This window comes from Seriola lalandi, unplaced genomic scaffold (genome assembly GCF_002814215.2).
Source record: "Seriola lalandi dorsalis isolate HSWRI2012SDOR001 ecotype SW California unplaced genomic scaffold, Sedor1 jcf7180002054901, whole genome shotgun sequence".
Lineage (NCBI taxonomy): Eukaryota > Metazoa > Chordata > Actinopteri > Carangiformes > Carangidae > Seriola > Seriola lalandi.
This window is the reverse complement of record NW_019525453.1, coordinates 4,201,043-4,228,000: the sequence shown is the minus strand read 5'-3', so window position 1 is coordinate 4,228,000 and position 26,958 is coordinate 4,201,043. Positions and strand designations below refer to the sequence as shown.

The window sequence follows — 26,958 nt, the reverse complement described above, 5'->3', positions numbered from 1 at the left end:
ATAGCACTGTGATGGCCACTGTGCAGTTCTTAGATGTAAATCGCTCAAACTCGCCCAAGTTCCAAGGCACTCTCTGTCTCTGTCTCTGTCTTTGAGACATATTAAATAGACTTTCTAGACATGGACAGAATAATTAAACTCTGTGATTCCCTCACAACACAAGGTCTCCATCAGATCTACAACAGCCTCTTCTTTTACTCTGAAAACCACAATTTCTCTGCCAGACTCATGAAATCCTTGCTCTCTATCTTAGTTTTCTTGACAGTCCAAAGTCTTTACAAACTCTCCCAGGCACTGCAATGTTATTCCGGGATGCACTAATCTTACAATCAACTATCTGCGATCTGTTTGGGGATTATGATTTTGTCTGTTCTGCTGCAGGCTGATCAATAAGGTAATCGAAATGATGTTATAAAAGAGGAACTGACTACTGCGGCTGTGTGTACCTCATCTTCTCCTTTGTTATGGCTGTGCTTTGCTACGCTATCCTCCGGTCTATCAACAGCCTTATGGGGCCCATTCATAATGCACGCACAGGGGACGGTAACAACTCCATAAAGCCAAGATCCTCCATCTCTGCTCCAGGATGGTGTATTGATCCGGCCCTGGTAAGGCTACATAGAGCAGGGCGAGGGAAGGGCAGGTGGGTGGAAGCGCAGTGTGTGTGTGTGTGTGCGTGTGTGTGTGTGTGTGTGTGCAGACACAGTCTCCTCCCTAATCTACTTCAGATCAGTGCTCATGTCCTCTTGGCCCCGGCCACAGCTGCTGTCAGCTGCTGATTTAGCCCCAGTGTTAATGAAGAAGCAGGGTAATTCCACTGAAGTGAAGATATACACACACACACAGACACACACACACACACACGGTGCTCCTGAGGCTATGCGGAGGAGATCTCGATTTGTTCAAACACACACACGTACATAAAAAAGTGTGTGTTGTATGTGCAAATACACTAACATAACCGCACAAACAGGAACACGTACAATACATACAGTATCTACTAGGAGCAGATCAATGTAAAGTAAATATTATAACTGGATGAGTGACAGAACTGATGAAGCCTTAGCAAGAACATTCTGTAATCATTACTGGGGATCAATATGAAGCTAATAACCATATTATTAAAACTGGGATGTAACAGTGCACCAGTATTAGAGTGAGATGTTTTCCCACACAGCTTAGTTTTGGTGCCAGGGTTTTGGGATATTCAGCTTTAAGACTTCTCCTTCCAACACAGTATTATGAAAGTGAATGAAATCAGATTTTGTTTTCCAACACATATTGAAAATTAAAAAAAAACATTTCAGAGACAATACCGGAAGCACAAGAAATCTAATTCCATTCACCTCCGCTATATTGCAGTGCAGTTTCAGCGGTGGATAATTTAAACCTCAGGCTATCTTGGCACATAAAGCCAAAACACACTCCATATCACTAGATACCACTAGAGAGGCAAGAGGGAGATGTTTGTTCAGGCAGGTGGTGTCAGCTGTGCTAATTCACTATTCATTGTAACACACAGAATGTCTTCTCAAACACACACACACACACACACACACACACACACAGTGCGGTTGTCCATAAAAAGCCGTCACATGAACTTGCTCATACCCTCCCTGCCAAACTTTACCTCCGCGGTTACACCCTCACCTTCACAGCACACACATGGCATGTATTGTCTAGTTCTAGGTTTCCACCTCCATCACTTCCTGCTCTCACTTGTTTCTCAATATCTGTCTCATACGCCGTCAGACTGAAATAGAATAGTCAAGCGTGGCACCACATGCACCGCAGTTATAAGATTAACAGCTGCACTTTTACATTCAGCACTCAGCAGCAGGTGCTTTAGTTCAATCAAAACTAATCAAGAATACAGATGTTTATTCTGAAACCAGTTCGCTAATTTACCTTCATTTCTGAGGTCCTACACCCCGCATACAGTTCATGTACAGTTATCTGCTACTATTGCTTCCTAACCTTCAGTGCACGGCAACACTCCCCCTCTCTTCCATGTCTATCATCCTGGACCTTGACTGACTCTGCATTTGAGAACACATCCCAAGTTTATAAGCTCGCCAACTTCCATTCTTCTGAACAACAGCTCAAATGCAAAATCCAAAACATAAGAGCCAGTGCCAAGGTTTGCATCAAAACTTAATCTCATGCTGGTGCTGGCTGATGTACTGTGGGCCATTAGTAAACCTTAGAATGTGTCTATATTGACGGAGAGAAATGGAAGCAAGGTTTTTGTTGCAGCAAGATATTCTATTGACTTCCCTGGTCATCACCTCTCCGGCATTCATAAGTGACTACTGCTGTTTGCTCGTTGTGTGATGGGTGCCGATAGCGTTAGCTTGAGTTGCTTAGTTTTCGGCTTGTCCAGCATAGATTAATCTTGGTATGTGGTCTTTCATCTTTCTAATGATGAAAGCATTAGAAAATAAACAATGTTTTCCTTTGATCTCAGACCGTCAAATGAAAGAAGATCTTTTGAGTGACATTTTGCAGAATGGAAATATCCTCAGGTGCTAAAGTGCCTTGTAACCTTTAGGTTGTGTATATTTTCTTTATTGTCTTATTTGTTGTTAGATACTTAAGTATTTTGAATTACTTTCTATTTATGAACTGAATAGAAACTGTAAAACAGAAAAGCTTTTATTCTTATACTTAGCATTTCATTTTGAGCTGACTGATATGTTAGATGGTAACATCACTGCGATATAAATCAGCACAAAAAAACATAAAAGCAAATGGGGGCAGTTTGAACAACTCAATACAATTAGTCATGCAATATTTTTAGAGCAACTGCAGATGGCCATTGGCCCAATGGAAACGCAAAGACTTTTGAATGCAAGTATTGTATGAAAATAAAGTGTATTCTCGAAACCACAATGTCTATTTTACACTTCTTTGTCCGGAATATATGCGAGTTCTCCCACCCCTGACTTTGGGCTTCTCTGATTGTTTAGAAGGGCGAGGCTCACTCAAAGAAAAACTCATTTCAACTAAAAATATTGGAAAAAAGTCTCATACCATAGCTTTAAACAAACAAGATATAATATAGTCTGGTTTTTCATCTTTGGCAGAGCCAAGCTAGCTGATTCCCACTGATCTAGGTTCCCACTGCTTCCTGCAGCATACAGACATGAGAGTGTTATCAATCTTCTCATCTGACTCTCAGAAAGAAAGCATAGTGCATTTCCAAAAATGTCAATTTCTTCCTTTAAAGTTAACAGATTTAGAACGCAAGCCAACGTTGGTATAGGAATATCCTGATATTCTACCAATTACAGTAAACTGTATGATCGGGTCATCACTGTGTGAGGTATGCGTTACACTTCCTGTGGAAAGTTTGTGTGATGGCAGAGAGGTAGCACTTACTGTAAGTCAGAAGCACAAAGAAATAATGGTTTCATAAAAGGAAAGATAATGAGTTATAGTCTCTGTTTTCAGCTGCGCTCTTTAAGAAGAGCATGACTTCGAAAAAAGTTCTAATTTTGTCAACAGTAAAAACAACATTCCCCTCGGATGCTATCAGTTATCATAGGTGTAATTGTGCTCCCTGGGACGGTGACTCTTACTATTTAAAAATATCTTTCACCAAATGTATTTTTGTATTATTACACGCAAGGTTTGCCGTTACCCAGAACTTGGGATACAAATTTGTGAGCAAAATTCTGTGAAGGAGCAATGTTTACCAGTGCCACAGCTTAGCCTGTAGGGGGGGTGAGGGTGAAAGGTGAAGGCATTCCATTAAAGTCTGAGGTTTAAAGTCATCCATCACTGCTCTGCCTTCTGAGGGGACATTAAAAAAACAGTAAAATAATTAAAAGGACAGGGTGACATTTGCATTTGTATTGGAGGGGAAAACAAACGCTGCCTGAACATACTGTGGTGACTAACAAAACTGATGACGACAAATGTTCCTCTAAAATGCCAAATATTGGTCTCCTGCCCTCTCTCTGCTTCTTCTCACTTACTCATCATTCTCTTGATCTCCATCCATATTAGTGTTTTTTTTTTTGTTCGTGTCCCTCACCCACTGACATTCACCTAACCTGCACCTGTCTCCTCCGTTCTGTCACTCCTTTTTTTTTTTTAATGATCACACCTTCAACCCACCCATACTTGCTTCCCTGTTTGTTACTCATCATCATCCCCCCTAATTCTTTCACCTCCTACATGCAATTCCTCCTCTCTCAGCAGAGATGGCAGCGCATGCCCCAGCCGCCCCCACACTCTGATACAAGTTGCCACAAAACTGCTCCAGTGCCGCCGCGGGTGCCCTGTGACGCCAGAAGGAGGGGCCGCATGGCGTGAGAGCTGATGGGGGCGGTGCGGAAGGCGCTGACTGCATGGTCGTGCAAAAAATCAGGCTGACCGGAGAGTGAGCGGCTGCCCACTGGCCCACTCTGTCTTGTGACACACTGCAGTCCACATGGCAAAACACGAGCATGGGCGGAGCGTGTTTCGTGTGTGTTGTGTTTGGATGACGTCCCATTTAGCCTAAGGGGTCAGATGAATGCAGTGAAGACTGAACTAGAGAGGGGTTGTGATGGCAATACTCAGCATCTCCTTTGTTGTCAGACAGAAGAGAAAGGGAGGTATTCTCTCGCTGTAGCAACACATGCCTCCATCAGCTTATTCATCAGCTCTAAGTGATGCACTTTTGGTTTTTTTCTTTTTTTTTTCTTTTTTTTTTTTTTAAAGGGAACAGAGACCAACATGCAACAACATTCCTGCTGCCGTAGCATTTGGAGCACTCTAGCCAGACATTACACACACAGTCAAACAGAAATACTGATGCACTCTGATCCAAGCAAAGGGCCCAACTCAAGTGAATCACTCCCTGATTACCTGAGGATATTGAATCCAAAGAAAGAGGTGGAGGGGGAAGGAAGGGATAAATATGGCGTAGGAGAGCAAGAGAGAAGCAGTGAGACAAAGAGATGATGCATAAAGAGCACATGTAGGTGAGAGCGTGCACACAAACACACACATGGAATCCAGAGAAAAACACAATTTGGGCTTAACGATATGATCAAAGAGATACTGTGAATGAAAGAGATCACATGGTCGGTCGTTTCCATGGTCCTGGGTAGCAGATGGCATCATGCCTGCCTAATGGAGCAAAGCATGATGAACAGTTGAGGACCACACAATACTATCACTACCCAACCACATGGTGAATCACCTCCATGATTCTGTCCACAGAGCGCTCCCTCTCAAGGGCCAACTCATGCTGAGTCACACTCGTTTGGACAATATGGAAAACACATGGAAGACACAACAACACATGATGAAATATGCAGTCTTTACATTAATGCATTTGCCTCTTTAAAGCAGCAATAATCAATATTTTTTTTTATATGAACAATGAATCAAATGACTGTGTGTAAACTTAAGTGAAAACAGTCACTCATAGTGACCAACTAGCCATCGCTCTTTGGTCTTTCAAAATTGTTTAATGCAAAATAAGCAGTGTTGACAACTTAGCGGCTTTGTTGCTAGATTTACTGACTTATCAAACCCCGTTAGCGACTTGTTTTCCAAAAAGCACCCAGTGGCAAATTGTCGCACAAGTGTGAGGTGGGGTTTTGCCTCCGTAAGCATGCCTCCCTATGCTGACGGTACAGCAGCTGACATAAATGAGCTTCTACCTGTCTCTCTGAGTGATCATTTTACAATTAAATATAGCTGAAATCAAAGCACGGCCGTTGCCTTTAACTTATATTTATGGTGATTTTGACAGGCAGTGTCATGGTTATAAAAGCAGTGCAGAGCAGCAGCTTGGAAATGGCTTGGACGTGACTGCCGGTTAACATTAACAATGTCTTAACGGGCTGCATTTCACTCACTATCTCACACTCGTTCCGTTGTCTGACAACAGAAACAGAAAAAACATATAAATAAGTAAAGCACTGCATGTGTGAGCACAGAGAGTAGGAGAGAAGCAGATAAACTGAGAAAGAGCTGAAACCGGCTGACACTAGGCAGAATGCAAATATAACACAGTCTAGCCATATTCTAGGTTTTGACCTAGCCTTGTTGACTATTTGAATCGTCTTATTGCTGCGCATATGGAGCATGGAGGTCAGTTTTCGATGAAAACAGTTAGTTAAGCAAATGTGAACCCTTGAGAAAAAAGATGAATAGCTGGCTCTGGTCAAGCTTTCAGTAAATACTGATGAATCTGTTTTTATGTTAGACCCAAGCGGAGGTAGACAGTTGTGCCAGCACCAGCATTTTTACAGTCTAGATTACATAGCTAATGAAAACATTTTGCTAAGACGCTAATTTTAACATTATACAATACTACTGGCTAACCTGGCTGAGTGGACAAAAGCTGTATATTAGATTTTATTCTCAACGTGGAGTGTGTCATATTTGCCTACACTGGAGGATGAGTGAGGAGGCTCAGGCCAGGATTTGTTTAGCCCTTGTGTGGGCATTGACTGCATCAACATATAACTTCATCTATAGCACTTGTTCAAACGACATGATCTTCATCCTACTACTTTCTATCAACTAAACCACCAGTGGAGGAGTCAAATATAAACAATTAGGCAAAATACATATACTGTGTATTAAAGTTAATACAATTCTGTATTCATAGATCAATAATTAATTAACCAAGCTAAATACTGATGCAATTACAGGCTTTGGGGAAAAGGCTGCAACGACAGAAATTAAACACGTGGATGCAGGAACAATTCCCTGACAACAACAATTCGGGCTAAGTAACAATGGTAAGAACTTCACCTTACTTTGATGCTGCAGATGCGTTAGCAGTGTTCTATATACAAAGCTATATAAACCTGGCAGGCCTGCATGCAGTACTGGCCCAACTGCTCATTTATGTTTCATGCTGTGTGTTGGACCGGCTACCGTGGCTGTCATGAGCTGCAAATCAACAAATCCTCCGATGTTGCAAAAGCACAATCATAAATACACAAATGGCATGAAATACAACACCAGAAGGAGGAGTATTTCCATCACAGGGCATACGCTGTGCTTTTAAATATTCCTTCTTGCTGCACACCAGGTGGCTTTTAATGTATTTGTTCAGCTATAATACTTTGATGATACAAAGGAGGAGCGTGAGGCAGTTCTTATATTTGTTTTAAAAGGCCCCCCTCCTTTCTGTTGTGTATCACTTTGGCACTTTGTGGGCTAACTCGTAAACTGGGAACAACAGACTTAAAGCAAACAATCAAATGAGCTAATTTTCATAAAAGGAAACACAGAGTGGGTGTTAACGACAATCACATGCACTTTTAGAGTGAAGCCAAAGCTCAGGATATTTGAACTATTTATTCTTGGAGCCTCAGGTAAAAGCGAAGGCATGGCTGGGTCAGCGCTAAAAAATGTATGTCTTTATATACAGTATGTGTCTGCATGTGTAAGAGGGAGAAAAAGACCAAGTGTCATGGCAGCTTGAGGATGGATGAGGGGATGCATTAGCCAATGTGGTAATGACTGGAGGAATGGGAGCCTGAGCCACTCAGTTGAAACATAAAACAATGCGGACAAGGTGACTTTCTCTAAGCCGTCGCCAAAATGCGCTTATGTGCGTGTGTGTGTGTGTGCACGTACACAGCCTCAAAACAGGATGAGTGTATTGTGGTTTGATGGAAGCTAGCTTGGCTAAATGAATAGTATGTTGGAAGGTGCTAGACTGAGGTTGGCAGCATATCACTAGACTTTACTGGCTCTTATCAAAATTGAGTGGGTTGTGATGGAAGTAAAAAAAAAAAAAAAACAGGATGAGAGGGTGGAGTACAGCCGGCCTGAGATGAAATGGCATATGAATGTCCCTATAGCAAACTTAAAAGTATTACGAAGGCTTTTGAAATGCCACAAAAATAAAATATGAACTTCTGTAGCCATGTTTACAATTCCTGGGTTAAAGTAAACTCTCTGATTATACAATATTGTTTTGAGTGTGGAATAAAAAGATAAGGTTTACACATATACATACATCATTCAGCACTGACTTCAGTTCTGTGGTAAGGTCACTACAAAACTAGTCCTGTGCAATCACTCTTTACAGTGTACAAAGCTACGCAGGGAGCTGTGTGTGACAGTCATCACGTCTTGATTTTTTTCTGTGGCTCTCAAACTTTTCATCACATTTCAATGAAGTCATGTTTTGTGTTTTGTCAACTGTGGTTTTGAAGGTCAAGAATGGACTGTAAGGCTCAAGTGTACTTCTGTTGGTTACTGATTACTGGTTACTGTGATCCTGAGTTTACACTAATCTGATGTGCCAAATGAATATGTGAACCAAGATGTTCTCTTTGCACGGCTGAGGAAAACAGAAGATGTATTTTGCTTCTCGAGCTTGTGGCAGAAGTCACAGTGCACTTGTCATTGAGTTTAGTCAAAGTAGCATCTAAACTTTGTGGAATGTTGGTGACAAGGAATTGTTTTAAATAGAGCTAAAGTCAGCTCTATGCTGGAGTGTCGGTGCAAGCACTGATAAATGAAACAGAGGGCACCTCATTGGTTGATATCTGATACAAGCGAGAAACTTCCACCGGTTTCTCAACAGGGTAAAAACACGGAGGATCAATTAATGGTCACAGTGTCAAATGTTGTCATTTTATATGATCCGTCTGTTGAGCACGGGGAACAGCTGGAACAAGGAGCTACATGGACAGCAGTGGCAAGACTTGAGTTTAAGATGCAGGCCTGAATTAAATCCTTACGCCTTCCTGCTGTAACTGTTGCAACTGCACATCACTGCCGCTGTTAACAAAACTACATTTTCAGCTTGCTAAGCTGCAGCAGCCACTGCCAGGTTTGTTTGCCTGTGTCTGCTGGCCGGGGCGGCCGGGGCCGTCTATCCTGTCCCAGTATGAGATGACTTTCTGTTAGAGCAGAAGAGCTGTTGTATCTGTATCTGCCACCACAGCAAACTATGGAGGCTATCAGCTTGGAAGCAAGCAATCATCTGAGGTACTTTAGACCTGTAATTTCACACTTTTATCACAGTCTGGGATCATGACTTTTAATGTTCCCGCGTTAATGTTTTAAAGGTCAGGAACAGTAGTCACAAGACACACAAGACCACATGTATGATCAGATAAATGCGCTGATGATGAAAATATATAGTATAGTTTCAGGTTAAAGCTGTGCTTCATACTGTAGTCCCTGGACAGTGAAAAGGAAAAACATAATGCTCTTTCTGAGACTGCTGCTAAACTGAAGAAATCGATGCAGACTGTTTTTTTTTGGTTTGTTTTTTTACAGCTCTGAAGAGTCGCCAGTCCTCCCTTTATTACCATTACTTGCTACAGAATAAGTAATGGTGAGCAAAATGTAAATAACAGTGCACTTCATATATTTTGCTGGCTCTCCTCACAAGCTCAAAGAGCCAGCAAATGCATTACAAATGTCCCGAAACAAGAACGCTTTTTTTTTTTTTTCCTCATTTCATCATAAGCAAATATTTCTTTCAGACTGCCGCCCATTGGGAGGTGTTTTAGTGGCACTCTCAAGCTGATGCTGCAAATTACATGTGACAGAAGCAATTCTGGGATATTTTCTCACACACAAACTGCAGTAAGTGTTATGAATTAGATTAAGCTAGGGAATATTGAAAGTCTGATATTTCCTCTGCCAGCTCAGCAGCTTTAATTGATAATGCAATTTTATTTTCTTCCCCTTTCGCTTCCTTCCAGGGAAAAGTATGCTGATTATTATTTTAGTCCATATCTTAAAACAGCTGCTCTGGCTAAGTAAACATTAAGAAAGCAGTTGCATGTATGACAAGAACACTAAATAATAAAATTTGATGCAAATGCAGATATAATATTGGCAATGAACAACCCACACAGTCGTGCACCTGTTCTCTATCTGTATTCATTTGAGTCCTTCCTACCTCTCTGAGGCAGCCCATGAAGTTGTTGCTAACTGGGGATCCTGGCAGGTCCGCAGTGCTGGGGCTCCCACCCACGTAGAAGAAATCGTCGGAGCCCAGCATGGTGTAGTCTTCCTGGGTGTAGCCAGTGGTGGTGAGGATCCCGTCGACAGAGATAGTCACCTGTTGGGGGGTAACACATAGCCAAAGCCAAGCCATTACACTCTGGTATTTGATCCATGCTTTGTATAAAGCACACCTCTTTCCTTGGTCTGCATTCGAAATGAGATATTTGAACTTTTCTTTAGGTTCCACACTGTAGGTTCGTTTCTCATTTAACCTTTTTTACAGAATCGTTTTGTACCTTGAAGCGATTGTTTTGGACCAGACAGTGTTTGGATTTTGTTAATGGAATTTTTGCCATAGGATTCACAGGACAGGTAAAGAAAATATGGCACAGGCATATTTTCTTTATCTTTGATGGGAGTAAGAGAATGGATCCTAGGTTTGGTTCTGAAACTTCAGGTTGGGGAAGGGTTAGTACAATGTTCAAACCAAGGACAAATTGATTGCACTTGTCTTAGGTTTCGGGATTTATCTGGTAACTGCAGACACACACATATACAGTACACACGTATGTGAACGCACACAAGCACACAGACGTGCGCACGCACGCCGACAAGCGCACACACATTTGTTCTCGCACCATCAGTCTCACATTCTCACTTCTCTTTCACACATCTACATCTATATATCCACACACATGCAAAACAAAGGGAGGCTTTTCACACCACATCAATGTGCAAACCAAGGTCATCACTGTTAGAAGGCAAATTAAACACACTTAATTGGACATGTAAGGGAGTAAGTGGATCAATGGTGCCATACAAAGCTGGAGCAGGCCACACTGGGTGCAGAGGCTCATGCACAATCAAGACCAAAGCCCATAATCAAACAAACTCTCAGAATAGCTGACGCTGATCTCTGATCAGGTTTAGCTCAGGTGTCATGGTTATAATTTCAATGTCACTGGACCAGACCAATAATCCCAGATCAGTGAGCTTATTCTTAGAAATGTTATGTATATGGGCCCAGGTGTGAGGGTGATCCAGGTTAGCCAAAACACACAAACACCACTTTCACCAGCATGCTACGAAAACACACACAGGGAGGGCAAAGTGAGTGATACAGTGAGAGGTGGAAGATGAATGAATGGATTAGAGTGTTAGTGGTTATTTTGGGTGATAGGTTTGAGGTTAGATGAGAGGTCAATGAGATGTGGGCATGCCATGCGCCATAGTGAGTTGGAAACAACTGTCAGAGCTCCCGCAATGAAAGTTAAGGGTTGCCATTTATTGGTAGTTTCTCTTTTAGGGCTCGGTGTCGAGGTCACCATCTTTGGGATTGTGGTAAGCTTCTGCCAGTTCTGGACGACAGTCCTCACAAAAAATGGGGACTTTTTGTGTGAAAAAAAATAAAAGAAAAAGTAAGTTGCCCTGACAAAAGGCAAAGAAGTCAATTTTTTATTTTTTTTTTGTTGGAAATCTGCACTAATGTGGAAGAAACAAAGATAAAAAAAGTAAAAGCCAAAGTGAAAAAAAACAGGATGGGGGATTGTGGGGTAAAGAAGGAGGTTGTTGGCAGGTCAGGGAGGAAATTGAGAAGAAGCGAAGAAAGAATTGCCTGGTAATACAAACCCATCTCCTCATTTTTTGATAAGAGTGTCTAGGATGAAACTCAAAGAGAACGAATAAAAGAAGAGAGGGGGAGGGGACACACGGCAAACCCAAAAAAAAGACAATAAGAATGATATCTACCAGACAATGTAGTTTGTTTACCATAGCGTGTCCAATGCCTGATTGCTTTCCAGAAAAAGGGGAAGAAAGGAAATCAAAAGAATAGTGAACAAAAAAGGTTGTTAATAAGGATGGACAGAAAACAAAAACCAAAAGCAACGATGAAGAATTAGGATGTTAGTTAGTACATTAGTTGGTTAGATATTGGTTAGTAGTAAAAAATGACTCTTTATCATGGATGAGTTAGTGTTGTGGCGAATAAACACTACATGTTTTGTCAGAGATTCGATGCAGTAAAAATGGGCCTTCTTGCCATCCTAGCCAAATTTTCTACATCAGAGTCCTGCAAGAAAAACAAAGAAAGACAAGTACTGTAAGGTGTGGGACTTTCAGATAAAAATTTGTGTAGGATGGCTTCAATCCCAACAAAACCTGTAGTGTTTTTTTCACCCTCAGTCTAACAAAGTGTGTCTTTCAAAGAGGAAAGAAAATGATAGTGAAAGAAACACAGATCTGTAGGAAGAAAGAAAGGAGAAAGCAAGGCAAGCTCTTGGCTCTTAGCTTCTAACCCCCTAAACTGTGTGTTATCCTGTTGGGATTTTCGGCTAGAACTATTTACTAACCTGTGGGGCAAAAGCTTACTGTCAAGGAGGGTCAGGAAATCGGCACTTACTTGTTGTGCTGCTCTGAAAGCAACACTAAGTGCTGTCTCACCTTGGAGACAAACTAAAGGTCGACCAAGACAACGAACAACTCCACATTTTAGAGCTAGCACTGCCTCCACACAGCACTAGGTTCATTATTTTGTGAGTCTCTTTTCTACAGCCTCAACACTAATACAGTCTAGCTCCACCAAACAGCAACACAAGCTCATTTTAAATTACATTAAGGAAAATGGCAAACGGTATCCGTCAAATAACAAATTCTGCTTATGCACAACCAATGCACATCTTTGATGGAAATGTATCTCTGTCTTTAAAAAAAGCACGATGATCATCTGAGCTATAAATACTGCATTAATGGATGGCTCAAAGGCAAACACACTCTGTGCCTGGCTTTAAAGTGAAAGTCTACATTCTGCATAAAGCATAAAAACAGTCTGTTAAAGCAAGGTGATAGCAACAACGCCTGACAGAAGTGTCAACTTAGGTGAGAGTGAAGCAAAGAAGAATAATCAGACAACTTTAATTTGAGGACAAGTCGAGTGTGCTGACACACAGGAGAGAAGAAAACACCCAGCATAACGGCGCCTTTACTGGGCTATCAATCACATGCTGAAGAACTGCTCTGCCCTTTTTACCTGTTCACTTAGAGGAAACAAAAATTGAACAATGAAATTAAATGAGAAATAATTCCATGTAAGTATAAGGACGACTGAGAAATTATGAAATCTAATTCAACAATGTTTCTGAACTGTGGCGATGGAATGACAACCAATCAGAACAAGGTGACAATCTTAACGCCAGCTCTCTTTTAAAAGCTCTTGGAAGCAGCTAATCTACAGCGAAAAAAAAAACCAAAACAAAAAAAAAACAAAAAAAACATCCACCTGTCTTCAAACTCCGTCCATCACTGCTACCCCCGATTACCTGTCTCAGGTTGCGTGTCACTTTGATGTCGTGCCAGGCGTTGTCATTGAATTTTCCATTGACTGGCTCGACGATGGCCTCAAAGGCCCCGGAGCCCAGATTGATGACGAGAGACACGGCCCCATCTTTTAGTGCCAGGTTGACATAGTCGGCGGATTTCCCCGTGTGGAGGAGGAGGCCGTTGCGTTGCCAGGTTTTGAAGGACAGCGTGATCTCGTCGCTGCTGCTCTGGATGGGATTCTGCGACAGGTCGTAGCAGAAGTACTCCGAACCGCGGAAGGTGGCCACGTTCTCCTCCCTCGCTGAAATGACAGAAGAGAAAAAACCCAAATTGTTACTTCAAGGTGTTATGGAGCTACTGAAAGAACATTTGCATCCAGCATATTTAGCAAGTGAGTAGCGCTGTACTAATGATTCACAATGTGTCCTTCAAAATATAGAGTTTTATACATCATGATGACATTTATTCTTACATTTTTATTGTCAAATCTTTTATACATCAGACAAGCTTAGCATCCATGTTGGTGCCTGCATCAATCACGAAGCAGATCCAGTAAATATGAGAACTGCTGCGCGCTGCAGAGAAGGTTACATCAAGCAAACACACACTCTCTCACACACACACACACACACACACACACACAATGCACTGCTCACCATAATTACAGCTATGATAATCCCATCATTCAGTTCAGATCATAAAATCCTATCTGTACGACCGTGGGTTTAGGTTTCGCATACAGCCTCTAGACAGACAGACTACTTATGATGGAACACTATTCCCCGCTAATGGTGCGCATAAATCAAACTTAGACTGATTCTCCAGTTTTATATCACTCCGCCGTTGCAAAGTGACTTCCTGAGCCCATTTTTTTAGATCAAATCGGAGAGTAAGGTGAGACAGCCCGAGACAGAAAGTGAGTGCTGCGTCGAGGGAAAATGAAGACTCTACAAGAAGGGAGTGGATCAGAGGAGTTGTGTTTCCTCATGATCTGTGATGAAATAATTGACCCGTCACCTGCCTCCTCTTTAAAAGGTGGCTTGGTAAGCTTGGGTCTGGGAGAATCTGTTAGAAACAAGGTCAGACTCACTGTTAATTACATTTCAAGTTGGACATGGCACAACTACTACGCAAAGATTCATTCTCCAACAATTTAAGGCAGCGTCTTTCAGAAATTGCAACACTCAGAAAACGGCCCCCGCCAACATACCAAACCAGCAAACCGCTGTGGCACTCGGTAACAGCAACTACATCATTACCTGCCAACAATGCCATTTTCAGTGTGTCACTTCATTTCCTCTGCATCCTGCATTTTCTTGTGTGTGCTTACACAGAAAACATGAGAGCCATGAGTGGAAGGAGAAAAAGCACAAGCGGGAAGACCGAAGAGACAGATGAGAAAAAGGAAAGAAAGAGAGAGAGAGAGAGCAAGAGAGAGAGAGAGAGAGAGCGAGTACAAGGGCTGCAGGCTGTAAAGCTTCAGACTGTTGTTTTGGATCAGGCTATATGTAAACATGAGGGAGCAGTGTTGTGGAGCTGGCAGAAAGCTGCAGTGGAGGGGGGGGGTGAGAATAGTGAGAGAGAAACAAAAGGAAAGTGGAGTGAGGCTGCGGGATGATGGGGTGCTGATTCCGGTCATGGAGAAATTCTCCCCTCGGCATCAAACTCATGTCTTTGCGCAACACACAGAGACAAGAGGAAATAGTATGCGAGGCAACAAAGGCCCCGTGAAAGCCCTCATCCATGTGCCAGAGGAATAAATAGAAACCCATTATTACCACTGAGACAGCGCAACACAGAGAAGCAGCAGAATATACATTCGAGAATCAAAAATCCTCTCCATCTCCTCTGATTTCATGCATCTGATCTAAGAAATTACACCGGCATTCATTGTGTGGAGAAGCCTGTCGAATGTATATCCATAAAAAATTGTTCTTGAACAATTGTCTCAGACATCAAACACAAAATGATAGTTCTGTAAGTACTGAAGAAAAACAATAAGTGGCATGGCAGCTCCATCAATTCTGCCAGTGTCATTTTTTCCAAAGAAATACTCTTTCACATGATTAATAAAATATTGATTTATATATCCACAGTGTGGTTACATCAGCGCCTATAATGAAATGGGTTTCTAGCTCCTTGCTCCAGTTAGCTTTATTGTACATCTGGACTAGTAGGGGCCCAAACCCTCGGGGGTCCTCAAGCATGAGAGAAACCTTGAAGCAGTTGGCACTGACCCATGTTCTGTAGAAACTGTAGATGCTATAAAGGCACAGGGGGGCCCTCTGTAACGTCTCTGCCCGGAGGCACCTTGCATATGCCTGATGGCAAATGACAGGCAAATGTAGGTAGAAGGCTGACTGTCTTTGTAAGACTAATTCTTGCTCATAAAAGTAATTGCTTTCATTTTTTCCCCAAAGGAATAATCCAAAACACAGTTTTGATTTAAAAGGCTAAAAACACCAGAAAGGAAGCAGCCGTCGTCTCTACAGTATATCTCAGCTTTGTTTGTGGGCATTCAGCATGGTAATTGTTCAGACCCACTCCTGACAGCTCATCTTGTCTACTCTCACCTGTCCCAAGGTGGTAAGGTCATTGTCATGGCAACTCCCCTCATCTAACCAGCATACTCTAATTAGTTTGTCTATCTGAGGATTCCTGCTCACATCATTATTAAGAGGTGCAAAGAGCAAACAGCCATTAGTGGCTGTGTACTGAGTGCTGGATGATGCATGAAATAATATATGTTGCAGTTAAAGAGCTTTGACCTGTTGACCAGTGTAATAGAGGTTTTGTCAGTAGTTTCTCTTTTAGCCACACTAAAGCTAGCTCCACAGCTCTAGTCGTAGCAATGTCAGTCAGTCCACCACTTTGCTCCTGACTCTAATATCCCAACTACTGATGGGATTGCTATTAAAATTTTGTGCAGACATTCATGGTTCCCAGAGGATGAATCAAACTGACTTTCGTCATTTTGTACTACTAGGCGTTGTATCTTTTATCGATAAAAACCATCTGGTCTAGTTGAAGATCAATAAATCGTTTTAAAACTGGATCTTGATGGGAAAATAAATAGTCCCCAATGTCCCTCTTTCCTGTTTAACTTGTATTGTCCAATATTATGTCTAATAATTTATCATGTTTTACTTATAAAAGGTTACCCATCTATAGTATGTTGACTATCCCTATATGTATTAATTACAATGATGTAATTACAAAGTTGCTGTGGAGCTGAAAAGACTATCAATAAAACATGGTTCCTATGAATAATAGAGAGAGCAAATTGATATAATGCAATATTTGTGCACCTCAGCAATATTAAACCCGTGGTAAGTGTATACGGATCCATAAAAACCAGGGAAAATGTATTGCCTGTTGAGACATGTCCTGCACAGATCTGTGGCTTTCATATTGATCATATCGCAGGGTCATTTTCCCTTATTTTCGCAATAGTCATCAATATTCCATTTGCGCTCTGCCTGGCCCATGCACAGGGGGCTAGGGTTCGATTTCAAAATCCACTGGAAGCAATTAGCTCCTTCATTACCATCTCCCGTTCTCTTCCGTTCTCCCCCTCCCTGGCCACACTCACCCATGCTGTCTGAGCTCGCTCTCCAGTCTGACCCCACGGGGCCTTCGAGCAGGGAGCGCTGTCACCTTACAGAGCTCCGGTCCACAACCTTCAACCTCCTTAAGATCACGGCAGGATGATAAACTGTCCCTAATCACTATGCGAGGCAAAAGACTTAAAAGACATAAGGGGGAATCAGATGAGTTTAATGATAAGATTAGAAACAGGAGGCATTGTGATTATCGAGGCAAAATACTGACTTTAGCTGGAGATGCTACAGCTGTAAGGCTTCCAAGCCCATAAGCCCATAGTCCCAGGGAGACTTTTCTCTGGTGAAGTGAACTCAATCTGTGCTGACATCCAACACATCAAATGCATGTTTGCACTACATTTGCAGATAAACAAGCCCGAAGTTCCAGACCTAAACATAGAAAGCTAAGTTGCGCTTTTCGCCATTGATGTTTGTGTGACACCCTCGGGAACTGAAGTCATTCAAGGTTGTGGTGTCATCCCACACAATGCATTTAAATTTAACAAAATCCATGCTTCAACACACCCTCCCTCTCTTATTTTCCATCTTTGCTATTCTCTCTTTCCCCTTTTCCCAAAGTGAAAAATCAGCATCATTTTGCTAATAACAGTTAAATCAGCGTGGTTAGCCTGACACAGCCAAACACGAACAATGTGCTCCACTGCTTCCTGACATGAGGCTAATGCTAACCATGCTACTGCGTAGCTTAAAGCGCAGTGGCGAGCCATCACGTGTCAAATGAATCCGGAGCATCACGGGTGATGTCTCTCTTCAAAGGCAGGCCGCACTGTCAGACAGGCTTTTGCTGAAGGGAGATTTGGTGGAATGTGTTGCATGGCAATTTAACTGGCCAATTATGACCAATGTACTGCAGCAACAATCACATTCAACCCGGGATACAAAAGAGAAAATTGTGTACGTAGGGTTTCTCAGGGATTTATTTTCCTGTCAAAAAATATATATATAACCGACGCTGAATTTGTCCTCTTCATGACAACTTTCAAGATGTCGCATGACATATCTAAGAGGTTGAAGCGAATTGTCACCCCTGACACTTTCTTTTCTTATCTTGTGTTTCACGTAACCTTGTGAAGCCACGGCGGACAACCTGTCTGAGACTGCCTTAGATGTCTGCACACACAGACTGAGGAGGGAAGAGCGACAAAGACAGAGACAAAGAGAGAGATGAACGTAAACAGAAGTGACACCGAGGAAGCAAAAGAGTCTAGAACAAAAGGAAGCCAGAGATGGAAGCAGAGACCGCGAGGGAGAAAGAGAAAGAAAAGCAGAGAGAGTTTGGGAGAAAGAAGAGAGGCGGCGAGAGACGGAGCAGGAGAGCGAGAGTGGCAGATGGGGGGAAAGAGAGACAGAGGCACTTCCAATGGCTCTCCAGAGAAACAAAGTGACACTGTGTGTTAAGACTAGCGGTGAAGAGCGGTCCCTGTGGCATTAGTATAGCTTATTACTACACCTGATAACACAGCACACCCACCAAATCCCGCTCTTGGTTCCTCGCCCTTCACCTCCCTCAAAGTATCACTGCAAATCCAACACTTTTCTCATAGTATTCTTACGCTCAGAAGATCATTTCTGCAACAGTACAATCCCCAGTGAAAGAAATTAGTGTCTAAGAATTGTGATTTCAAAGATTTTTGAAAGACCGCCTGCTGAAAAACATTGCATTGCGATGTTCATATTCCATCATTACTCAAAGTACTGGCTTTTTTACTGCAATATTTATAAAGCACATAAATAAAGTAAACCCTTCTCAACTTCAAAATGTTCAAGCAGTAGAAACTCCTGCGGGGAAAAGGGAGGCAGACTTGAATGCACCATCCTCACTGGGACAGAGTATGATTCATTATAGGAGATGGGCTGTACAAGGAAGAGAAGCAGGGTGGTCAGCTTCTACAATCTATGAGACAATTAGTCTACACTTTGATAATCCTCAGTGGGACGGTAATTTTATTATCAGACCTGCAGAGAGAGCAGGTCAACAGGTTGACATGTTCTCCTATTGGCTGCTGATGTGCAAAGGCTAAACCCTGAGACCTTGTTGGAGGGACTCAGGGGAAAATAAGGTTTCGGCTATGTTTTTTTTCCTGATGCGCTCTTTTAATGTCTACTCTGAGATGATGACTCTCTTTATAGAAGTTTTATTGAATCAGTATTAATTTTTTGCATATTTGACTTATTTACTTGTTTGACTTTTGCACTTTGACCTTGATTAATGAACTCTTACATATCACTATGGCCATCATGTCATACTGTGTGTTTATGTCAATAAGTTTAAGTTTGTATATCCTGGCTGCAAATCAATTTTCCTGTAAGGGACAATGAAGATAATTTGAACTGAGTCAAACATTTGAAAATGGACTGTCTTGAAAGTTAGTACAGATTTTCATTATCTTCAGTGGATGAGTTCCACTCATTTTTGAGGATAGCCTAAGTTTTTCTTGGTGCCACCTCTGTATCTATATGAGGCCGCAATTTCTATTTGTCAGACATTTTGTTTCTTGATGAGGTAGAGTGCATTACATTTGCTTTGGATATTCATTGTCCTCAGATGATGAATCTATTTATTTTGAAAATCCCCTGACCTTTTTGTTTAGCAGTACCGTCTGATGACTCAACATTTTACACAAGGTACCTAAATCATGCTGGGTGGATAAGCAATGTTTTTTAGATAATGTTTTTAGCAGCATTTCCAGGCCAAAACATGTAAGACTTGCATACCGTTTTCATGCTCGTGAGTGGATCAGCCATTAATTAGTAGATATTTTAGCTCGACTTTTTAAGACTCTTTCACAATCACACCCTAAAGTAGCATGAGCATGTAAAAATGATCGGTAACTCTGCAGTTTCCTTTAACTCTACGGAGCATTTTAGCATCTTCCAATTCATTGTTTTGGTTTTAGTGTTTTGGTTCACTCTCACTGCTCTCATCAATCTTGTTTTCAGTTTTCAGCCGGAGAAAATGATCTGATAATGAGCTGTAAAACTTTGGAAAGGTAAATGTAATTTTAAAATGCATCTGCATTAATGTGGACATGGCCCAAGGCTCCCCTCTGGACACTGGCTGTGACAAGCTAGTCACTGTCACCTTCAGTGTGTTTTTCAGCGTGATTGGATGTGTGTGTATGTGTCACTGAAGCTCCTTATTGGCTGCTGATGGTGGAGTCTCCATGGAGTGAGTGATGAGGTTTGGACTGACAGCAGAGGGGGGAGGCGCGAATGGTGGGAGTGAACAATGGAGGGATGGAGGGTGTCTGACGAATGGGGGCAGGTGCCTGAGGACCAATCCCATCAACTGAGGCAATTGTGCGGAGCGAATACTAGAGTGTGGAGGTAGGGGTTGAGGATGAGTTTGCAAAGGAGAGAGAGACAGAGTAAGGCAGAGATGTGGTGACTGCACTCCCAATACTAATACTGGACAATTAAGTTTAAGTGAAGTGATGTTTGAAAACACACAGGGGAGAGAGGGACTGAAGCAGGACGTCTCAGACGAGTCTTTTACTGATCCTCTCAAAGCTCTAGGTACAAGAGAAAGTTAGGAGAGCTGTTCAAAGATGTCCAGAGACCTGAAACTTGCTTGAAATACAGTATGTAATCCATCACTGTGTGCATTTAAGGCCAGATTTGTCCGTGAAAACCTTTCTATTTGCTCCCGCAATCTGCATGTAATTAGCATCTGATTTACGAAAGCAGCAGCCAATTATGCAATCAGTAGTGGGACTGCTCTCTACATTTATTCCGTGAGTGAAAGAGGGCTCAAAAGGCTCAGTAATGGGAACTGTGAAACATCACCCAGCCCAAAGATGAGCTAAAAATGTTGTGATGTTGAAAAAGAAATGCTAAAGACATTTCAAAACATGTAGTCAGGCTGCAGTTACAAGTCATTAAGATTTCAAAGATTCACTGGTTTACTTGTCACATTCTTACTCAGTGTGTGCAGCGAAATGCAGCGTGACATACTCCTGAGGCTGTGCTAAAAGGCTGGAGCGCAATAAAGAATAGTAAACAAAATACCTGTAAAAATAAGAAGAAAAGGAAATACAGAATGTATATATTTAAGATTTAAAAAAAAAAAAATGCATTATATTATCAAAATAAAGTGTCACCATCCTCCTGTTTTTACACATATTTTGAGTTTGCACATAAAAAAGTGGAAATAAAAAAACAAAACATAAAAAAAACAAATCTTAGAATATTGCAACAGTTTTTTTTTTGGTTGGTGTATCAATGAAAGCAACTCCGATGGAAACAGACTTAAGGAATAAATCTTGACGTACATGAAGCATGTGACTTGAAATGACTGAGGCTCAATATTTCTTCCAGAATTTTCTCAATAAAAGTCTTGCAGGCTTCCCTCTACGGGGAGGCTTTTAATGTGGTGTGTATGAGTACGGCAAACAAGAAACCATTGGAACGAATATGCAAACTATTAATTACTCCTGTTAGAAAAGAGAAACTCAGCAGCAGAATGGCGAGTATAACATGAATCATTTGTTATTAGTGACCGGCCTCTTTTGTTTGTTCGTTTGTTTTGTGCTATTTGAAAACCAGCTTTGCATGAAAATCAACAGAATAAGGAAAAAATGTTTTACTGTATGCATTGCATGTAAAAATAGAAACAATACAAATGTAAATTACTAATTAACACTGCAATTGCCATAATGCACTCAGTGAACCTTTGCTGTTTGATTAGTAGAAAACATGTGATAAGCTAAATTATTGTTGTTGCTTATGTTGTTTTTCTTTGCCTTATTTTTTCTTTGTCTTTTTATTTTTTACCTAGTTCCATTATTTTTTGGTTATTCTGCTGTCAAGAAATGTGAGTTAATTATCCTTTATCTTTCCCAATACACTAATGTAGCAGGTTTTTATCATGTATTTTAGGTAGAGAACTTTCCACACAGAACTGACCCTGGAGAATTGTGGGAAACTGCATAGAAACCAGCAACACATGCAGTCACGTGTGCTCCCATTATTTGACTGACTAAGTATTGGCCTTTTTTTTTCTGAGATGTACAGTAAGAGAAGATAGGAAATGATGAAGTTCATATTCTTCATTTGGATCACTTAGTTTGCTCAGCAACAGGGGGTCAAGCATCATGATTAAAATTTAAAACACAGAAAAAACTTCTCTTTTTAGCAGCTGCTTATATGAAGAATCCATCATGACTGCAGGAAGAAGGAAGATCTGAAGCATGTCCATGGGCAAATGTGCAACATGCATTTAACACAGAAACACTGTTCAGCTTGAGAAAACATCCTGACGCAGCTCAAGACTTTACATCTTGATGGTTCTTTACTTGTCCGCTTTTTATCTCCATGTGTGCGTTTATACTGTCACATACTGACTGAATTACTGTACACCACGGGCACAGCATTCATGAATCCTTGAGTAGTTTCCCTTTTTTAAATGGCTGTAACTATGGATTACAATATTATGGAGTCATCCAAAGTCTGTATTATTTCCGTCAACAATCAAAGGATCTTTGACAGTGTGTCTCCTGAACGCTGGCTATTGCGTCAGCCTGAGAGCTGCCATCCCGCGCCGAAATGGGAAGTGACAGCAGTGAGCATTGTATCAGTTTCACATTCTCCACCTTTCTGCAGAGCAGTGCCTTGATGGACTCGCATCACTCAGCATCTGTGTGGGTTTGTTGAGTTATTTGTTTTCGTCCCTCTGTCTGACACATTATGTGTTTTACCATAAAATTTGCTTTTCTGTTTGCGATCCAAATCATTTAATTACTTTAAGCTACAGAGAATGGATGTGTTTGTGTATTGTACTGGACTACCTATCTAATTTAGTGTGAGCATTCATCACTGACTAGTAAACAATCCGTCAATAATCTGAATGGTTTGTATGTACGTGTGTGCAAGTATGCATGTATAAACAAGCATTTTTGTGCATTTTGCGTATACACGTGTGTGTGTGTGTGTTTGCTATTGTGTTTGAGTGGACGCTTGCTCCATGGATCAGGGCTGTGGGAAAGGCGAGGCCTTCCCTGGAGCCTGTCAGTCATCCAGAGTGGCGTTGCCTTATTGGCTATTATCTCTCCTGTCAGAAGCCCGGCTGTGCCTCCACCCCACAACATCAGTCTCTGTCAGTTCGCACACTGCCTGTGGATAGAGACATGGAGCATGAAGCTGCATGTTACTGTTATCATTATTTTTAGTGGCGTATCCCGTTTCAGTCCAAGACTCCATCAACAAATGGCTAATGAAAATGAAAATATCTGTATTTGTTTAATGAGAGGACCACTTACGCTGAGAGCTATTTCAAGTCATTTTCAAGTCCGGCCTTATTTTTGACCATTGATGTGTCCAGCACTTCATCACCTACTTAGCTATGGAGCTTGATGTAGCTTCAGTATGCTATGTTGCTGCTCTCTGCCCACACATGCCGGAGGACCAACAGCAAAAAAAGCAATTGACACATCCTTTTAAGTAAAGTCAAACTGCAGTAACACATGTATCATAGAATACCTGACACTTTTTTATTCTATACTGTAAACACACATCTTTATCATTTGCATACAGCATATAATATTCACGTTCGCATATCGTCATATTTCATTCTACCCCAGACAGCGACCACTTCCTATGCATTTTTTAAATCAAGTATGTTTTTTTTTTTTTCTTTTCTTATGTAAGACTGACTGTATAAGAGATTAATTGTGCATTTAATATTATGGATTTCATGGGTTCCCTGGTTTGTTTACGGCTTATGGTGACACAGTTTCTAAATTTGTAATGCCACATTGGAGATATGAGAGCCAATATAAAATTCACATTTGTAATTACCACTGCAAGGTTGATGTGAAGGGTTTTCATTTCCTACTTACAGGAGATCTGAACTGTGTTGAAGTTTATGTATTGAGGTTAACAACTGCAGTTAAAATAAAATTACAAATAAAATGTTTATTAAAATAACAAAAGTGATACCACAATATATTTTTTTTCAAGTTTTTTTTCAAGTTTTGGTAGATTTCATTGTGTGTGAATTACAGTAACTGCTCAGACCTTTGGCTAACTAAACTTATATCCAGCTGCACAGTGATACTATTTTAAAGAAAATCAACTGTAATCATGTTTAAAATTGGTAAAATTGGCATCCTAATTCTACCTTTTTATTTTTCTACACAATAATAAAGTAGATTTTTTGTGGATGCTCCATTCTAAGGCCCAGAAATAATAGAAATTACACTATGAAACTACAGAAAATACACTTATTTTAACATTTATTTTGAAAATGACATGCTGCAAAGTTCTAAGGCTGCATTTGAGTTACAAGTTGTGGGTTTTAGCCAACTGAGCCAGATGGCATGTTTCTCTCTCGCTCTTTTTTTTTCTTTTTACAGTTTTTAAATATTATTACATTATTAAGATTTTTTTGACCTTGCTTGAAATAATGCAACACGATTCCAAGCAGAAATCATGAACTAATGAGAGCGAGTGAGAGTCAAAGTCCCTCTCCTCCACTTGAAACAGATTAGCACACATTCCTAGTCGAAGCTGAGGCCATCTAATATTTATTACCTCTATAACTTACTCTCCTGTGTACTGGCAGAACATTTAGCTGCGTGCAGGGAGGCAAGGGGTTAAAAGGGGAACAGCGGTGCCATAAAAGGGACAATGAAATAAACATGACTCACCGTGAAAGAGCCCTTAAAGCCAATATAATCTAGATGGCGAGGTGGTGGGTGCGGGGAGAGTAGGGTGCCAAAGGCTGTTAACAACAAGCACCCCCCACCCCCACCCCCACCCCCAGGCTTGAACTATGACCTCATCTCAACAGCCAATCACATGGAGTGCTGTTTTAAGATGGAGGTGAACAGCAGTTTGGTTACATTATCATCTACTTAAATACTGTGTAAATCAGTTCATGGTGCAGTGACAGAAAGAGTACCCCTTCTCTTATTCAAATGTACATCTCCCCATTGACTTGACTGGTTAAACTGGTCTCAGGACCGCACTAGATGGAGGGACTGAGTACAATAATTATTTCTTGGATAGCAAGAGAGAGTCAGGGATAAAGCTGCATACAACTCAGGGAAACATATTCAACACTGAGCTTAGCAAAATGAAGAAAAAAAAAACGCTGTAGCTTTAAATCCAGCTAGAACCAGTTGTAGCCTGTAGCCAAAACAATATGTGACTCTCACTCTGTGCGTGTGAGAGTGCGTGCGCGTGTGTTAAGAGTGTGTGCAGGCATTTGCAACGATGTGCTCCTTCAAAAGATAAGAGTAACGATGGATTACTCTCACCTTTCTCTTGCTTTCTCCTTTTAAGCTTTAACTGCAGGGCTGATTGCAAACTTTACACATGCAAATAAACAAGGTGTGATGCCGGGATCATAAAGGAGTATCTACACAGTCTACGCCTCAGTACACAAACACATAAATAAGAGGATACACACAAACACATAAATAAGAGGATACACACAACCACAAACGTCAGTGGGTGAACGGTAATCTCAGCATATGCTGGCGACAAACAGCCACACTAATCACACAGTTCAAACAAGCACACACTCAACATGCACATCCTCCATCACGTGGCAGAAACACTGATTCTAGAGGCCGGGCCTGTATGCCTTTTTTTTTCTTCTACTTTTTCACTCTGGATTATGCTCTCTTCACCTCTCCCTTTCATTCTAACCCTTTCCCTCTGTTCCTTCGCCACATACGTTTTCTTGAAAAGTCTGCACAGAGCTTCAGGCGAGCGGGAGGGGGGTATTTAAGCCTCCTCGCTTCCAAAGCTTGGTTTGGTTAAACCAAACTCAGCAGCTCCAGCATTCCCAAGACCTCCTCTCAGCTTTCTAAAATTAGCAGGAAGGATCCACTGCCTCCCCCGGGGAGGAGCAGGGATTGACTCACATGTCTGCAGTCTCATGGAATCATCTGAACCATCACGCTTCCCTCCTGCGAAGTAAGATCTGTACTGCATATGTTATGTGTGTAAGCCTTTGTGTGTGTGTGTATGTGTGTTTTTTTTTTTTCTTTTCCCTGCACAAACTCAGCCACTGTGTGCATGCCAGGATCATGCATGTTTAAAAACCTTAAAATAAGTGAATATGCGTGGGTGTGTTTTATGAAAAACAAATGCCAGCTGCTTTCCAAATCCTGTTTTCTGCAATCAAATCCACTGATCCTGACATGCTGAGGTAAGTACAGAATTACTATCATTGAGGAAAGTGGTATTTACTATTTGTGGAGCAAGGTCTGCCCACAGTTTCTATAACTATGCTAATCCAAGCTTGTTAGAGCAGCACGGCTGACTGTTCGTCTGGCAAATGGGAATGCAATGTTTTTTGTTTTTTTTCCTTGCAGCATGGATGTGCATACACCTACATACAACATGTAGGATGATGCCCAGGACAAATATCATGATATCCACTTAGCAAAGGTGTCTTCAGCAAGAACTACGTGACTTAATACGATATTAATGGTGTCGGTTTCTCCCTTACTGACAGAAGTACATCACCAAGGTGAAAAAAGCAAAGGTGTGAGATACTTGAACACAAAATCAAAAATGCACGCTAAAAATCCAAAAAGTTAGGTAGGTACATTAACGTGAAATTACATTCACACACACACACACACACACACACACACACACACACACACACACACACACACACACACACACACACAGGCGAGCTGCTGTCTAGCTTGGAAGTCAATAACATTATCCCCTCTCCATCTCTGCGACGGTTATTAGTCTGTAGATCCAAATGGGTCTCTTCAATGACACTCTGGAGATGAAGGGATAAATCAGCACTCTGAAAGGATGAGTACGTGCGGAGAGAAGCGACAGAGAACAGGAGTGATAATAAGAATCACGAAGAGAGAGGAAGAAAGAAGAACACTCTCCCCGCATGGATTCCGATGTATACAGACAATTAAGTCAAGGTGGTATGACTTTATATTTTTTCTAAAGTGCAGATGATGTGAGGACAGGTTTTACTGAACGCATGGACTGATGTTCAGCTTCACAAATCTGCCTCTCTCTGAGTGCCATCCTCCTCTCCCCCTCCCTCCCTCCCTCCCTCCCTCCTCTGTCACAGTCACTCTCCATCTTCCTCCCTTTT

The 26,958-nt window shown here is 41.4% G+C and overlaps 1 protein-coding gene across 2 annotated transcripts in view; it reads right to left on the bottom strand.

The window, feature by feature from the left end:
• Positions 1-26,958, bottom strand: part of nrxn3b (neurexin 3b) — a 282,518-nt gene that overhangs the window by 199,160 nt on the left and 56,400 nt on the right. The window contains exons 6-7 of one of the 2 annotated variants that reach the window (XM_023430082.1): positions 13,251-13,552; positions 9,887-10,048 (exon numbers count right to left, since the gene is read on the bottom strand). In XM_023430082.1, coding sequence (XP_023285850.1) covers positions 9,887-10,048; positions 13,251-13,552 — 464 coding nt within the window. Of the gene's footprint in view, positions 1-9,886; positions 10,049-13,250; positions 13,553-26,958 lie in introns of those variants that run through there. The other variant, XM_087180355.1, reaches the window with a different exon arrangement.